The 17946-nt window shown below is 44.3% G+C and overlaps 1 protein-coding gene across 1 annotated transcript in view; it reads right to left on the reverse strand.

Moving 5' to 3' along the window:
- Positions 1-4421: 4421 nt before the first annotated feature.
- The window catches only part of KANK1 (KN motif and ankyrin repeat domains 1), a 30838-nt gene continuing 17313 nt past the window's right edge, over positions 4422-17946 (reverse strand). Inside the window, exons 5-11 of the mRNA XM_074165884.1 lie at positions 17670-17879; positions 15548-15635; positions 12260-12479; positions 9383-9525; positions 8642-8842; positions 6055-6153; positions 4422-5412 (exon numbers count right to left, since the gene is read on the reverse strand). Of these exons, the coding sequence (XP_074021985.1) occupies positions 5350-5412; positions 6055-6153; positions 8642-8842; positions 9383-9525; positions 12260-12479; positions 15548-15635; positions 17670-17879 (1024 nt within the window). The 3' untranslated portion in view covers positions 4422-5349. The remainder of the gene's footprint in view (positions 5413-6054; positions 6154-8641; positions 8843-9382; positions 9526-12259; positions 12480-15547; positions 15636-17669; positions 17880-17946) is intronic.

Raw genomic sequence — 17946 nt, forward strand, 5'->3', positions numbered from 1 at the left:
AAAAAAAAATTGTTGTAGTATTTCCTGTGTGGTATCTTATACAGAGGTTCCCAAATATTCTTGCAGGTAGCACGTAGTTCGGCAGCTCCTTAACAGCACTTTGCTGTCCAGTGGTACGCATTGAGAAGAGAAGAGGTACTGATATTTTGCACGATGTCATACCAACCAAACAGAAAGTGGAGCAACTGATGGGAAAAGACAGCAGCCAGGTAGCTCAGCTCTATCCAGGCACTTCTGTTCAGCGTGTGCATGCAGCGAGACACAATAGCCAACATGAAGTGAAACTGGCAGGAATTTTTTAACTGGCTTCCCTAGCCATTGCATTAGGCCGTGAATAGTGAAGGCTAATACTTCCACGGTTCCCAACTGAAATAGGAAACAAATGTGAATCTGGGTACCGCTTTCCTCTAATCTCATTGTGGACATTTCTAAGAGTGTTAAAATCCTCCTCGCATGTTTTCCAACATTGTTCCTTGACCTCCTACCTCTGTCCCTTGTCCCACGTCAGGCTCTCAGGGGTTCTTTGGAGGCAGGCCCAAGCGTCCCCATGCGGACTGAACAACTGAAAGCCTCTGTTTATAGCGGGGAAATGCTTGTAGTTAAGCTTTCATTCGATGGACCTGGACGCAGGCACAAGAGCAGGAAGGGATGAAGTCTACAGACCCGCACGCAGACACAGAGCCCACTGAAGAGAGCTGCTCACAGCTGCAGTAAGCATGAACGCTGTTTTGGCCAGCTCTGCTGCTGCTTTTCAAAGGCAGGAGGATGTCTGTAGCCTTTGGGTCACTTCCATCCCAGCAAACAGAGCCGGTCCTGTGTGTCAGGGATCGATGCCAAGGCTTGCATTATTCACACCACGGCTGAACTGGACCCAGAGCAGCCAGACTTCTCAGCACAAAAGTATGAGACACCAGGAGAAGCAGACATAAAAGCTATTTCTAGAATAACTTGAGTTCTTCCAGCTGTATCAAGAAGATAAACCCTCTGAAAATACATCTTGCAAAAATGCCTTCTTCAGTCATTGTATTTAGATCAATATTGTGTTGGCTAATTTCCATCATTTTAAAACTTGGTAACTCTTGCCTCTTATGTCTTAGGGTCATTATAAGTGGCAGCTTCACTTAATGTACGACAGTATAACTGCAAAAAGACAGTGACCTATTTTACAGTCTCGAAAAAGTGCCAGAGCCTTTATATATTCACTGACAGTCGGAGTTCAAAGGTGATGATAACATCATGCTTGGATAGACCGAGAGTCAATCATTATCTGATCTGAACTGAAAAACAAATGCCAGGGAGAACGTGTAGAGGGAGCTCAGTTCCGAGCTGGTATATATGGTAAACCCCTTAATCCCAGCACCTGTGATAAATGCTATCCAGCGTTAGCAGGTGGAATTAAACTTGGCGTGCAGAGGACACTGGTGGATACAAACACTTTTGGGAATCTCTTAACTATTTCCTGGGGAAGAGCCTGACTTTCACAGTGTGAACTGCTTCAGGTGTCAACCTCTTGGAGACAGGAGGGCCATCCAAGAGAAAAAAATGCTAAGGGAAGTAATTATTCTTTCTTTTTTTTTTTTTTTTAACTGCTAAATCCGTTAAGTCTCTCCTAAAAGGATTTCAGGCCAGAAATGACATTCACTGACTTGGGTAAAATAGTCAGTTTATTCTGTACTTTTCACCTATATCCATGAACACATGCAAACTTTCGGTTGTTTTTGGCAATCTTCCTGACATGGCACACCACAATGGCCTACTTCACCACACAGCTAAAATTGGGGGCACTTTGCCTTACAAGGCATTTTAATGCAAGAAAATGAGCTTTCGGGAAGAAACTGAACATTGCACAGAAATGCTAAGTCCATAACTTCATCTAACATGTTCTAAAGCTCTAGGAGGCCAATCCTGGGTCAACCCTTTTGCTTACCAGGAAAACAGCACCTAAATAAATCCAGGAACTCTGAGTTGCATAACCTGACTCTTGCATGCTGTTGGAAGCTCAGATTCCTCCCCAGACTCCTGCCAGTCAAGGCCATTAGAAAGCAATGCAATCACTTAGAAAATTTTAACCCCTAATGTGTTGGTTTCTGGTATCAATTCCCTACAGGAAGGGGGGAGGGGAGCGAAGAAAAAAAGGAAGGAATGTTTATTTCCACATTCCTTTTCCTATACTTTTTTTTCCAGGTTAAAAAAAAAAAAAATAAAAATTAAAGTACATTTGGTGACTCTCCCCGTGTCATTAGTCACCTAAGCCACTGGCCCATTTTTTTTAAACCTTTCTACAACAGTTGCACAGCCAGGACTTCGACGGCACCCAGGACTCCATTGATTTGTGGAGAGAGAGTCAGCGACCTAAGCCAACCCAGAAAATAACAGTCATGGCCCTCTGCTCTGAAAAGCTCAATTCACAGGCGTTTCAAAATTTTTATTTAGCCTCAGGCTACAGTATGTACAAATACACATGTATGCAAATCAAGCACAGTAGCAAGGCAGCAGTGCAGCAACAAAAATCATTGTTTAAAAAATGATTTTGGGGGCGAGGGTCTATTAAACATGTTTCTAATTAAGGCATCTCCTACAGCAATACAGTGGCACTACTGAAGAAGACATTATCAGGCAGCTCAGCACACTCTTTTAACAAAAAGTCAGACTTTGGAGCATAATCTACAGGCTTTAAAACTGCTGTCACAGAATCACAGAATATCTCAAGTTGGAAGGGACCCGTAAGGGTCATCAAGTACAACTCCCTGCTCCCTGCAGGACTACCTAAAACCACTGTCATGAGATATAAGCCAGAGTTAAAGGTATGATTACTAACTTCCTTAAGGAAGCACTAGACTGGTTTTGGTTAAATCAGTGCTAAATAAAAATTATATTCTTGGTAAAACTGAAAGTATAAACACATCTCTGGTCCAAATTCGGTCTTGGCATTATAGTGTTTCTCCACTAAACAAGAATTTAATCAATTAGATACAGGCAAGCATGTATAACTATGTAAACTGGATTTTCTGTAAAAATAGAACAAGTTTTGAAGAGAGATTAAAGCACTCATCCTTTTTTTTCCACTTCATCAGCTTGATTTGAGTAACTCCAGCACTGCGTGTGTTTTAAACTCATAAAGACAAGAACAGATTATCTTGACTTTGCTTTCCAGACAGTTGTTGGAACTGTGGCAAGAGGTAGCAGACCAACAAATCTGAAAATGAAGGAAAAGCCACTCTTTGCCATGCCCAAGGTTGGGAGATCCAACTTGGCTAATTCTGCTGAATGAGAAACCCACATGGCTCCTAAATGAACAAGGAATTTATTGGGAAGCCGGTGCTGGTGTCATGCACTGCATGTGACCAAGTCTCAGGTCATCAGGTGGATGCACATGTAGGGCACAGCCCAGCTCCCTGGTCCACAGGGCACAGCTGGCAAAGTGAGGGGCCTTTGCTTCTCTTTAAAATTTTACAGCTGCTGCTGCCGTTTGCCATCAGTCTGGTGTCACCTTATTTTCACAGTAATTTAGCAAGTTGGTGACATACCTCTTTGTCTAGCAGGTAGGACTCAGATGAGACAGTACCCACGCAAAATTAGATGCCAAGCAAAGGTGGAGAAGAAAAGGTGTGCAATAGTAAAAACTGACTGACTTCAAGGTAAAGGGGGCATTTTTTGGAACTGCTATGTGAAGACATGTGTCCCCCCAACAGAGAGACTTCACCCGCCCTTTGTCTAGGGGACACTCCCTGGTGCTGGTATCACACAGTACCTGACAGAGCTCACAGAAACTTCATGCACTGCAAGCTGCCAAGTTCACGTAGGCCAAGGGACTAGGTGGGAAAAGCTGTTTGATGAGGACTTAGGGAGGGAACGAGGAAGGACAAAGAGGCACAGAAGTGTACAGGTCCCTTGAAGAAAGTCATTGAAGCATGTTTCTCTGTCTCATCAGCTAGGTCCGAACTGACAAGGATAGGGAGACACTAGCTTAGGACTTGTACAGTGCCATCTAAGAAGCGTCCCCTTCAACAAGCTGCCAGGATTGTTTGGAAGATAAAGCTCGAAGGCTTTTATTTCAGTTGGTAACTACTTTGCAGAGAGCTAGGTCAAACTGCTTGAACATCATCCTTTGGTGACCCCCCCCGTGACGCTGCACAAGGCCACAGAGAAGCCACTTCTCTCCCAAACAGCAAAGGGTCCAACCTTTGCAGCAAGCACAAGACCAGCGAAGGCAGATCATCGTGGGCAAAGTTTTTTACTCTGCCAATCAGCAGGAAAAAGGTAGTTTTGGAACAGATGCTGTTCGCCTCAGGAACCTCCAAGGGTTGAGCTACCCAGTCCTCCTTGCCTTGACTTACCAATCTGTCCTGTTTTGCCTCTGCCAGTTGTAATTTGCAGCATATCTGGATGATGACAAATCACAGGTAAAACAGGAGAGGAGTAAAACAGCATAATGAAATTTTATTCTGAAAATATGGCAAGAGTCTAAGGCACTTCAAACATTTCAATACACATGACTAAAGTGAATGTGACAAGGTAATAGCATTCCATAAATATGCACCGAGAACTACGCTCAATTCCACTCAAGGGGAATATACAGCTGGTACCTCTAATTTTACTCTCCAATAAACATGTATGGAGCTTATAGACTGACACAGTTAATAAAAATATGGTAACAGGACATTTAATTCTTCATGTAGTTTTTAATTATTAAGGAATATAAAATGTTGAAAATACTGTGCGAGTTAATTTTATAGATACTAGTATCTTTCATATAAAAAGTTATACATTATCCCCAATTAGCAACAACTTATTTAGTGAACTTCAGACCTGACACAAGGCTCTATCCCCAATACCTACCCGCTCACCCACCAGCTCAAGATCCACGGAGCTGACTATATAAGCAACTGCAACTTCTGTATGTCAAAGTAATTAAAAACACCAAAATCACATTGGAATGAAATTTATGACAAGTTTACTGTGATAAAGTCTAGGCACAGTAAATATGTTTTAGAGTGATTAAAAACAGGCCGCTGGGACACCCTTGTATGGATAGCTTTCGACGTCTGAGGCTGCACATGACATAGGAAAGGATAATCTATAGCAAAGAAAAATAGGATGTATGCCAGTGTACAGAAAGACGAGCAAGTGAGCAAAAGAACAGTTCTGGCTAAGGTTCTCAACTGAGCACTACTTAACTACATGCTTGCTTCAAGTTTACAGTTTTCTATCTTTAGCACTAGATCTCTGCTTTCACTTTGCTGGTGAGTTCAGGCACAAGACAATTACATTCAGTATCTGTCTCAGTAAAACAGTAACATTTAGCAGCTTAAAGATGGCGTAGAGAATTTTACAGATATTCATGCACTACTACTCAAATGTGGCTCTGTGGGTGGGACCAGGAGATGTCTTTCTGCTAAGCCTAGGAGTGCCCTGGAAAAGAGGAAAGAACAATTAATCAAAGGGAAATTATTCCAGCCAGACGAATGAGAACATAGCACTCACATGCAGTCTGTTCAATCCCTTGCCTTTAATTGCACAGATTAATCTTTCTTTCTTTTTTTTTTTTTTTTTTTCATTTTAGGAAGAACAGTGCCAACTGTCATACAGCCTATAACTGAGAGTGCATGTTGTTTAGACAATGAAACATTTAGCAGCAGTTTATCAGGAGGGTGAGTCGGAGCTCGGAGGTAGATATTTGCCAGAACACCTAGGACAGCTGTAACTCCAGAAACAGCTGTGTTTTGGTGACCAGGTCAATAATTAGCATTACAATGATGCAACAGCACCTCTGCACACTAGCCAGTCAGTGAACCTTGCTAGCGTGCTATCTTCACCCCCAGATAAAAGGGAGGAGGTATCCTTTAGCCAGAGTTCAGCCTTCTGTGGACAACCTGTGTTTAAAATGCGCATTCCACTTAACAGCATAAAAATTATCCTGTGAATAAACTTGAAAATTCATGTGCTGTACAGCTGTACAGCTGCTGGGGGTGGCAGTATAATTTTTTTTATGTTTTACTATTACATTCAGGAGCAGCAAGTTAAAATGTAAACTGCAGGAGGTTGTGTACTAACCGGTGACTGGGTTTTGGAAAAGTTGACATGGGCATAAAGGAGAACCGCTATGTCCTTATGTCCAGCTTCCAGGGCTATTGAAAGTGCTGTGCTGCCATCCTGAGAGGAGAAAGGAAGAAATAAGAGAATTAGTGCTTGTGTGCATTAACAGACCTCAGCCCACTGAGACGGAAAGTTATGAAGCGGAGGCCCCACTGCTCAGACAGACAGTTGGGCTTATTTAGAGTCTTGTTTCACTTCTTTTATTATAATTAAGTGACAATAAGCCTTACACTGCTGTTTTATGCAGCAGACCAATTGTCAGAGGCCTCATAATTTCTCTCAATGAGGAGTCTCGATTATTGCCAAGGAAGAATGAGCATGCCATTACCACAATAATGTTACATGTAGTGCTATGTAAGACCAGTGATTTCAGAAGATTGGTCTGTCTGAGAGAAACTACAACGTCAGTGAGGAGTGGAAGGTAAGATAAGGGAGGAATAAATGCTAATCAAATATCATGATAATTGCTGTGTTATAATGATAATTGTTGTGTTATAGCTCCCATTAACACTAAGAGTGGTTTGATTCATAATTCCAAATGCTCCTTGATGGAAGTCTTAACTACAACCAGATGGTCAAATACTGTCACCTCCATTTCTCAGAAGATACTGCTTTCAGAGACCATAATTGTTGAGGCTGCTAGAAGCAAAGACTGCTTTTGCCTAAAGGGTAATGTATTAACCTGCTGTTTTCCCTTTAGACCATGTTTGGTCCAGGAAGAAGCAGATGTCAGACAACCTGTGATATGAACCTCTCAGCTGTCAGAGGGACACACTTGTACAAAGCTGACACATCCCCAATTCTGCCTTCCTTGCTTCCTTGCCTTCCTGAAATCGGTGCCTCACATGGCTATGACCTCCTGCTCTCCAATGGTGTCTAAATTACAAGGCAGGCAGTTACAATCTTGGCACAAATCTTACAGTGGCTTGCTGGTCCACTGCCTGGCTTTTGGCTCTTGTGCACAGAATTTTCCACGATAATGCCACTATTTGATATGTCTTCTCATAGGGATCGCTTCTTATGTTAGCTCTCTGCATGGAGCATGTTTTCCAGCTGCTGCCGTAGCACTAGTGTAAGAGAGGTCAGCACCAGTTTAGGGAAACTGTAAATCCATTTTCCAGTATGGGACATGATGGACAGCATCCAAGTGGAAAGTCTTCTTATAAGACTACAGTGAAAGATTATACATAAATCTTAATTGTCCTGAGGAGGCAGGGAGCTAGACAAGCTGTCCACTACAGTGCAATACAATGGACTACAAATGAACAACAAAAACTCCACAGTCAACAGCAGGAAAAGCCAAGTTCTTAAAGAGAGATGCTGAATCACTGTCAGTGGCACGCATCAGTAGGAGTATGAAGCTTAGCTTACTACTGACCATGCTGACTGGAAAAGCATCACTGTCACATTCAGAATAGCTAGGATAACACCAAAAATCTCGTAATCTCTCAGCACAGACAAATCCATTATAAAATGAGTGAGCAGCAGACAAGCTGTGCTTGGGAAACAATATCAAAAAACGGTATCAAATAGTTAAGGGTTGTGTCTCCTTGAAGACTTCAATTACTGACTTGGTGGTTAATAGTACTAACAGCATCCAGGCTGCAGTAACCTAGATCGGCCCCACAAGGGTTTGTTCCTCTGAGGTCTTCTCAACATTTTCCCCTCACGCCAGCTGTTACACACCACTGGCACCATCGGGCAACTGAGCCAGCTCCTGCAGCAGGTGAGTGGGTGAACAGAAATAATGTCTCTGCCTGTCTGCCACAGCTTCAACAAATAACCACCCACTGCCCTCCCAAATCCCAAACCTGGGCTCCATTTCAGTCACCAGTATGTGAAAGCAGTAAGAAGAACAGCAAACGTACCCAAGAAGTGGTGGTGGTAACGAGAACACAGTACTGGCAAGAAACCAGCTAAGTTAACATTTTCAAGTTTGAGAAGTCTACAGATCAAACTGTCTGCTGACAGTGTAGGCTGCAATGATCCTTGCAAACAAGAAATATGCAAGTGTCTCACTTGGCACTGAAGTGACAGCCTGTATCTGCCTATTGTCAGGACAACGTAGCTTCATGACTGAGACCAAACCTGTACTCTCAAAAGTCAAGGAGCAGATAGTGTGTGAACATCCTGTGAGGAGAACTGTAGGGCTGATGTTTGCCATGGACACAGAAATCAACACAGAAAGGCCGTTAAGTCACCCAATAAGGTCCTAACTGAAAACTGGAAGAATCCCGGGAAAGGGGAAGGAATGTGAGAAGGGAAGATGTTTTACCATGAGCTAGCAAACAGTTTATCTCTTCTGGTCACTGCACACCTACAGATAACCACAAAAATAGCTTCTGGCTAGGTCTGTTAGAAAAGCAGAGATACTAGCCAAATAACCACAGCACTTGCTATTACTAAGCAGAGGAAACATGCATTCGGTACTTTGACGCTGTGAGTCAGAGATTCACATCAGTAGCTTTCAGCAGCTCTCCACTGCATCAAAAAAATTAGAAAAACATTCCAGAGTGGAGAAGCACTATCTGGAAAGGCAACTCACATTGTCCTCCAGGGTGCCATTACACCCAGGCTGAGCCAGCAGAAGTTTGACGATCTCTACATGTCCGTGTTCACTAGCACACATCAGAGCTGTAGAGCCCTCGTCGTCCTGGATATTGACGTCCGCACCACAGGCCAGTAAAGCTTTAACCATGTCTATCCGCCCGTGACTCACAGCCAGCATCAGCGCAGTCTGACCAGCCTGTGTGGAAAGAAGAGGAAAACCTAAATCACCACAAAGACAATCAGCAGCCAAGCATGCACACTTCTTTTTTTGGCACCGTGCTTCTTTTGGGGAAGGGCGGGGAGAGGAAGACCGTTATTTTATACAGCACTCGCAAGGCTCTGCTTGCTGTTCCTTAAATACCTTTTATGTATAATATATCCCACATTCACATAGCTGTTTATTAAATTAAAGGAAGATACTGGATCTATTTCCAGACATCTGGAGTTCCTTGGAAGGAACTAAATGGTACAGAATTTGTAAATGCCTCCTAAAATTCAGTAATGGTTCTTTCATGTAATATTCAGTCTTCATTTTTAGAAATGGTCCAGACCTGAGGTTCAACTGTTCTTCCACGGCTCCATTTTGTATATAGCAATCAAAACCATATACACAAACTTCAAAGACCGCAGAGGGTGGGAGTGAACGAGTGCTAAAGCTGAACTGAGGGAGCAGGGATGGGAGTGTGGAAGGAAAGATAAAAAGCCACAGGAGTGGGAATGGTGTTGTTTGACTGACCTGGCTGGCTTTAGCATTCACATCCCCACAGCTGAACAGTTCCTCCACTATCCTCATGTCCTTCTCCGCTTCCACAGCTGCAAGCGCAGCAAGCATGATGGGGGTATAGCCGGCCTTGTTCTGATGATTTACATTACAGACATCTGCAGAGGGATGAGATAATTTCTTTGGAAAGCAGGAACCCAAAAAGCAGCAATTGTGCTAATGAACTGAATAAACTGTTAGTAGAGCAGCCTATAAAAAGAAAAGGCAGCAATTGCTCTCATAATGGAAGCAATTCAAGGGAAAGTGGAGAAGAAAAAAAATAAACAGGGACACTCTTGAGCCTGAGAAACAAAAGGATTCTCTTCTGCTATGTGTGCAACACAAGGGAGACCACAAAGCCATTTTATGTCATCATTCAGGGCTTTGTGCATTTTTTTTTTCTTTTGTAAAAGCAAGTGGTCTGAAATCTGACATGACCATTGGGGTCATGGGTCCAAACCCCAGGAATACCACCACAAGAGTCTTCGAGCTCCTCTCCTGAGTGGTATTTTTCCACCCTGCAAAACAAAAACAGCCCAGCAACATAGAATTGTCTAGGTTGGTCAATGGAAAAGCTGTTTCTCCTCAGCACAAACATTTTCCTGTAATCAGTGTTATTTTAAAGATCTCCAAGTGCACTTTGACATGTTCTGGAGCTGCAGAAAAAAAAAATCTTTCAATTAAAAGACTGTTTCCAGCTCTATGCAGTGTTTGACTGTGAACAAAAGTACTCTGGGAACAAATTCAGTCAAGTCCTCTGACTAGCGCCAGCAGATGACAAGAGTTCTCCTTTTTGTTTAGGTCTAACCTCCAGTCTGTTAGACTGTCTCTGTTCCTAAGATTCTGCAGAAATCCAGCAGGGTTTATTAGTTTACCAGGCAGCAGGGCCTTCAGTGTGCTCATCTTATTGGAAAGCAAAGACTCAGACTTTATACATAAACTAGTGTCTCTAGATGTGGGGTTAAATTGCACCACAGATATCTTAACAAGCAAAAATATTTCAGGAAATTCTTCAGATTTATTGCCAAAGGCTTTTTTTCCTTTAAGTGAAAAGAACATTGCAGAAACAGTACAAGTGTAGATGTAAGAAAATGCATAATTTTTTTCATGTTCCACACACATCACCTGTGCTACCTTATAACCAGCAGCCCGACCTTACTTTCAGAAGTCACTTCTGGGAAGCCACTGAAGCCACAGAACGTGACACTCTGCTACATGCATGCATTACTTCACGAGTAATGAATAATTCTTGGAAGTGATGCTCTCCTACGTTGGCTAGACTACTTTAGCAGAGCTGTGTTTTCTGAGGTCACATTTCGGCTCCTTTTCTATATGGCTAATGAGCACAGCTCTTTTCCTATTTGTCCTCTTGATAACACTGCGTGGTGATAGAGGTATCTGCTTGTCTCATCTGCTCTTCCCAACAAACACAGAGAGTAGAGTTCTTGGCCCAAGAATCTGCCTGTGCTATAACCACATTGCACAGTTGCCTGTAGTGACCATTTAGACGCAGTCCAGAGGGATACTGTCGAAACCTGAAGGAATTTGCCTGTTTGCAAATACTTTCCAAGTGCTGGCATGTGCAGTGTGCTCCTGCACACCTGGCACTAGTCATGGTTGTTGGATTTTACAGTTAAACCCCACTGTTTTTGTAGGAATACACCCGTTGCTGTAAAATACAGCAGTCCTAACCTCCAGCAACAGATGAGCATGCTAACACCACCCTGAGATAGCCAGGGAAGCAGAGGGGCAGTATCCTCCCATCACCATTCTGCAGAGCCATTGCACTGTGCTGCTGCATTTCACTGTGCTCCTGACATTCCCCGCATTCCCCCACTGTGACTCACTCTCCCCAACAGGCTGCCTTCAAACAGGACCAGATATTTCAAAGCACTCACTTTCCTGGGGAGGAAGTCTTTGCAGCGACAGAGGCGCTGGGTTATCAAAGCTGATATTTGTATCATTAATATTCTTGTTTATCTGATGTTACCCTTCTGGATTTATTGGTAGGCTTACACTCCATCTACATCGTTGGTCTAATTAAGCTTCACAACCAACTTCGACAGGTTTTGTAATGAGTTTAGGGAAAGAAACTTCAGTCAGGGAGCAAAACCAGGCTTAAATAGACCTAATCTTGCCTGGGACCAGCTCCAACATGTGACTTCTTCTGCTGACTGCCTTCTGGCTTAGCACATGTAGGGAGCAGATGCTCTGGAGTCTCCCCTCTGCCACTAACCTCTCTGCATGTGTGTGGCAAAGGGGATAGAGGGAAGGAAGCAGCAACAAAAGCAACTAAATGAAGCATCATCACATTGCTCATGGATCAGGGAAATGCTCCTATATGGCAGAATGCCATATTGTTCCAGCTTCTCAGGAGAGCAGTATTGACATGCCAAGGCAGTGGCCAGAAAAAGCTTCTGTACTGCTCTAGTAAGATAAAGCTAGATGAGCTTGAGAGTTTAACATGGGTGTTTATCCTTGAACGCATCTTCCTCCACCAGAACCCTACCTTTGGCTGAGCAGCAGCTGTGCTGCCTCCAGAGAAAACTGCTGGAGGCTGGTGCTGCTGAACTTGGACTACAGTCCAAGAGTCAGGGATCTACCTATCTGTCCCAAACACTGGTCAGCTTTAAATATTATTTACGTGAGTGTTTTCGTTCTTTGAGAGCCATCACCATTATCTCCAAAGCTAGCACTAGAGACAAGGATTCTAGACTACCCAAGTGCACCTCTATGTAACAACAGTTAAAACAGCTGCTGGAGGAAGCCCAAATTTGACCTCTTGCTTGTCAAGAATGCCACCTGTGAGGACTGCAAAAAACAAAAATAATTTAAAAAAACAGGTCAACCTACTTGCATCCAGAAGAAGCTTTACAATTTCAAAGTTAGAATGTGAGACGCTGTAATGCAGAGCAGTATTTCCGTTTCCATCTGCCATATTGATGATATGTCTGAGGACAGCAGGAGAAATCTCTTCAAAAGCAGTTATGTAGTCTCCAACCATTTCAGGGACAGCTGACTTCTGACTTGAGACACGAAACCACTCATGCTGGATGGTATTTAAACAAAACCTCTGCCAAAATCAAGACAGAAAAATTTACATATGGGCAATCTATTTAAAGGATTTTCCATCCCACAAGTGAGCCATGCAGGAGGTCAAGCCTTTTTTAGTCAAATGTGGGAAGAAAGTATTCAGCTCACGAACAAGATGTACGAACTGAAGCTTCCCCTCTGACTAAATCCCTCTTTAAAACACCAATTGTTTACTTCCTCTCATTTTGCTTAAATTCAGGAATGGTTCACCTCTGAGGGCACAGCATATTAGGGTAAGATTACCCCCAGAATTAATGGGTATCAAATATTGGTGGACAGAAAAAAGACTCAGAATAACCACTTCCATGAAATACATAACTAAGTTCATAAATCACTGATGAACCCAAGACTAAGAGCAGTGGGAATGCATGTTTCTCAGGGACTCCAACAACAGCATGCTAAGTCAGCTAGGCCCAGCCTCAAAGGATGAATTATCAAATGCACAAAGTATTGGAGAACTGGCTGGACAGCAGTTCTGCAGGAGAAGAGCTGGGCGTTACAGAGGATCACAAGCTGAACCTAAGCCAACAACATCACACTGTAATGAAAAAGGCAAATACTGTATTGGGGCGAATAACCAGATTTATAGATTGCATGTGATGCAGTCCCTTCTCTCTGCCTAGCACTGTGAAGGCAACAGCTGGACTACCTTGTCTGGTCTGATTGTGGAATGACAAGAAAGATTCAGTCGAAATGGCTTCAAAGGTAAGCAGTGAGAAGAATGATTAGAAGTCAAGGAAATCTGACCTTCAAGACAGATAGGAAGGACCAGGGATTCTCTGCTGAATTCTCTTTGCTAAGAAATTCTTTTTACTGTCACAGTATCACACACATTACTAAGTAAACGGTAGACTTTTTTTTATTCAAGTCATCTATCACATCCCAAAAGGAGCGGTCCACAGCTCTTTCTGGCGTAAACAGCAGCTACAAGATCCGAGTGCGTTAGAAGAGCTTGGGACAATTTATATGGAACCCTAGCTGTACTGAAGTTTACCCTTTTTGGACAAGATTTCTTTATCAGAGCACTGGAACAGGCTGCCCGGGGAGGTCGTGGAGTCCCGTACTCTGGAGATTTTCAAGACCCGCCTTGGTGCAGTCCTGAGTAATGTGCTACAGGAAATCCTGCTTTAGCAGGGGAGTTGGACTAGATGATCTCTAGAGATCCCTTCCAACTCTGACAGTTCCGTGATTCTGTGATCAGCAGACAGAGAGAGAACAAGAGCTCATTCGTCTGCAGTTTCCAGATACAAAGCACCACTTGTACTGGCAAACACTTTAAGCGCAAGAAAGAAACATGTAAATTCAAATTACACTTCCAAGGCAGAGATTATCACCTGGTTATGCCATTTTTGACACTTTCAACTCTGACTGGGCCTGAAGCATTTGTTGTTTGAATGCCTAAACTACTCCTGAAGGACTGACACAGGATTAAAAGCCACTCATCACAACTGTATTAAACAACCTACCAAAACATTCCCTGGACCACAAATGTCAGAACTAGACACAGACAATATTTGTGTCTGTGTCTTACAGACAGTATTATTGTCCTTAAGAAGCTGCAGATGCTCTATGGTAGAGGAGACTGGCACTGGATTGTTGCCTTTCACATCACCGCACAACTGTAATGAACACAAAATTCAGTTTCGTATCACTAACAGTGTTCCTTTGCTTTCAGATTGCCCTCACAAAGTAGCGTATGCAATTCCCGTATGAAGCATATAGGCAATTGCTATATGAAGCAAACAGAACCTTATTTCTTGAGACTGAGTTTTAACAATGAATCCTCCTTACTCCTGCTGCAGTGATAAAACCTACCAGTGCAGTAAGTGAGACAAAACCAGTATCCTTGTGCTTAGAAGGAGACAGAGCACGTTCAGTTTTAGAACAGACTCAGAGTTTTTGTCACAGGCAGAAACAGGCTCCACACCCTGTGGAGTCTCTTAATTCGAGGCCTGAGAGCCGCTTGCAGCACTGTTAAAGCAACACTTACAAAAAAATAACACGGGAATGCATGGATGTGTTGAAACTGCACTTTCATGTTACTATTTTTATGTGTGCGCCTTGGGATGACAGTGCCCCAGCACACAATGAACAAGTACTCTCTGGACGAGCCTCCTGATAGAAAAAGCACGTTGTGACTCTTCCAAGAAAGATGAATCATGGAATCACGAAATTGTCAGAGTTGGAAGAGACCTCTAGAGATCATCTAGTCCAACTCCCCTGCTAAAGCAGGATTTCCTATAGTACATTATTCAGGACTGCATCAAGGCAGGTCTTGAAAATCTCCAGAGAAGGGGACTCCACAACCTCCCTGGGCAGCCTGTTCCAGGGCAATGTCACCCTCACCGTAAAGAAGTTTCTCCTCATATTTAAATGGAACTTCCCATGTTCCAGCTTGTGCCCGCTGCCCCTTGTCCTATCTCTGGGAACCACTGAAAAGAGTCCGGCTCCATCACCCTTCAACCCACCCTTTAGGTACTTGTAAACATAGATAAGGTCTCCCCTCAGCCTTCTCTTCTCCAGGCTAAAGAGCTCCAGCTCTCTCAGCCTTTCCTCCTAAGGGAGGTGCTCTAATTCCTTAATCATCTTAGTTGCCCTACGTTGGACTCTCTCCAGTAGTTCCCTGTCTCTCTTGAACTAGGGAGCCCAGAACTGGATGCAGTATTCCAGCTGTGGCCTCACCAGTGCAGAGTAGGGGGGGAGAATGACCTCCCTCGACCTACTGGCCACACTCTTCCCTATGCAGCCCAGGATCCCATTGGCCCTCTTGGCAACAGGGGCACATTGCTGGCTCATGGAAAGTTTGCTATCCACCAGGACTCCCAGATCCTTCTCCTGAGTAGTGCTTTCCAGAAGATCTATCCCTAACCTATATTGGTGCCTGGGGTTCTTCCTCCCCAGGTGCAGGACCCTACACTTGCCCTTGCTGAACCTCTGAAATCCTCTTCTGCCTAGCCACTGCAGTGCTGGTCCTGCAAAACCAGAAGTTATCCCTCCCTGAAGTTTTTCTGTTGCAGCTCAGAGAGAATTTTGCCCTCCATTGCTTACCACGTCTTTGTTGGTCAGTGCCTTGGGGTCATCAATGTTGCTTCTCAGCAAGTGACAGGCAGAAAGCATCTTTTCACTTAGTTCGTACCTGAGGGAGACAGCAGAATACATGGACATTTACATTTTTTTCTCAATGTTTCAGCACAGGAACATTTACCTTTCTGAAAGTCATGTGGGAGTGAATGTTTTCAGGCAAGTCATCAGCTGCTGCAACGCAGAAGGTGAGCTGGCAGCTCTTCCCTGTGGGGACTCCCTCCACGGCGAGCAGAGCCGCCGATCTCCGTGAGGAGGAACAATGTGTTTCCCAGAGGTACATGGGAAGAGCAGTGGGAACAGAGAGCGGGCGATGCACCACTTCTGTGCTTTAGACTTGGCAGCCCTTCCAGTGGAAATTCTCACCTCGCTGCACGACTGCAGAGCATGTATTAACTACTCCATGCTTTGATTACTTGATTAACAAGAGGAAATGCTGACAGTTGTGACGGAAACAGAATTAACCGGTGGGAAAGGGCACAGGCGGTGCCTCCCTGCCGGATCCCGGTTTATCCTGTTCATCAGAACAAGACTCTCTCATCCCATCCACTCTGGAAATTTCCTCTTTCTCCAGACCCTCAGTTTTCACTTCTGTCCCCTATCCACCACAAATTTCAAAACTCAGGGAACAGCTGAAAATAAGGCTCATGCATGTGCCACATGGCATGCCAGGCTGCCATCCTCTCTGCTTATGAGCTGCCACAGACGATACGGCAATTTAACAGGAAAATTCTCCCAAAAAGCAGAGAGGCTAACACTCGTGTGTGTAAGGCAGGCATTTTAGCCCTTCAGGGTTACACGCCAGCTGCTGGTGCTTCCAGAGCAATGAAATCCTCCACCATTGCATGGACAACGCTCGGTCCCACGTGGCCACGTGCTCTGCCTCTTCCCCTCGAAGGGCATTGCCAGCTTGCAAAGAACATGCTCCTCAAGTACACATGGCTATCTAAGCTGTCCTGCTGCCCCCTCTTCACCACCATCCCTTGCTAGGGCAAGTGCAAATTAGAGAACTCCTTTGAGAAATTGCCCATCTTTTTATGCCACCCGTAAAATAACAGGCCAGCCTGCAGTACTGTATAAATAAAACTCAGAGCACTTAAAAACTCACAGCTTCAAGGCCTGCAAATAGCTCTTAATTATGAATTTCTGCATCTCTTTTATTTAGGAGTTGATAATTACAGATAAGTTAGATGCTAAGCTATACCTCCAGTGAAACATGACACATCAGTTTTGTCTTAGCCGTTTTACTGTTATTTATTCTACTTACGTAATTTTACAAGCTAGCATACTTGTAAACATCTGGCAAACCCAGTAGCTATAAAATACCCATTCACTGTCTCTGTTTTTAGTTCCTTTTGTCCATTCACTAATCAAGAATCAGTAAAAACTCACAACACTACTGCTTTCTACGTGCCAAAAAAAACCCCAAAAAAGGCCTTGCCTGCCAAATGCTACCTTACATAGCTCATTACCAGCAATTTAAAAAGTAACTCAGACATGAAATGCTGAACAAATGTGTGACAGCAGCCTTAAAGTGTATTGTAGTATATGAAGTATATGATCTCAGGGCTGGATGAGCTCCTTGCTGCTACATCCCATTCTCTCACTCAGCAACACCAGCCATGGCTGAGATGCTGTGGAAGGTGCAAATGCAAGATGAGCTCCCAGCAAGCTGCCGAGCTGGTGTGCGTACATGGTTCAAGACTCGCTTGCTTACTTATTGTTTTACAGACCAGGCTGATAACAAGGCATTGCCTGCTCCCAAACGAGTGCTCTTTGTGACCTGGGAGAACCTCTGCAGGGGGGTAACTGACTGAGTCTCACTATCAGTGGACCATTTAGAGCCACTGGGGTCAGCTGCTGGAAAGGACACCCTCTGTCACCTTCTCCCCACTCACACACAGTTATTTTGCCAAGAAAGCCCCTCTGGTTACCCACTCGAGGAAGAAACAGAAGAGGGCAGCAGTTGAGGGGCAATGGGGGCTGGCACTTTCTTCACTAGCATGGGAACAGCCTGGAGTTTGTCCTGTGGAATGAGGTCGTGGGGAAACCCCCCTCAGAGCTGCTGGGGACAGGGCAGGCAGCCTACCTTTCTCTGATTTCCACCTCCTCGGCCTCGCACTCTGGAGGGGGGCTCTCCTTCTCTGCCCCCACGGCGCAGACCTCTGGGGCATGGGGCACAGGCTGCCCCTCCTCTGTGTGCCGGCCATGGGGATACTCGTGGCCCTCGCACTCCTCCTCCGAATCCGAAGAAGAGCTCTCCTCGGAGCTGGAGTCGTCACTGGACGTCGTCTCGTACCTGGGAGGGAGAATGGGCAGGGGTGCTTGCTCGGTGCCCTTCAGCAGCTGTCGGTATCCACCTGCAC

Source organism: Numenius arquata, chromosome Z (genome assembly GCF_964106895.1).
Source record: "Numenius arquata chromosome Z, bNumArq3.hap1.1, whole genome shotgun sequence".
NCBI lineage: Eukaryota > Metazoa > Chordata > Aves > Charadriiformes > Scolopacidae > Numenius > Numenius arquata.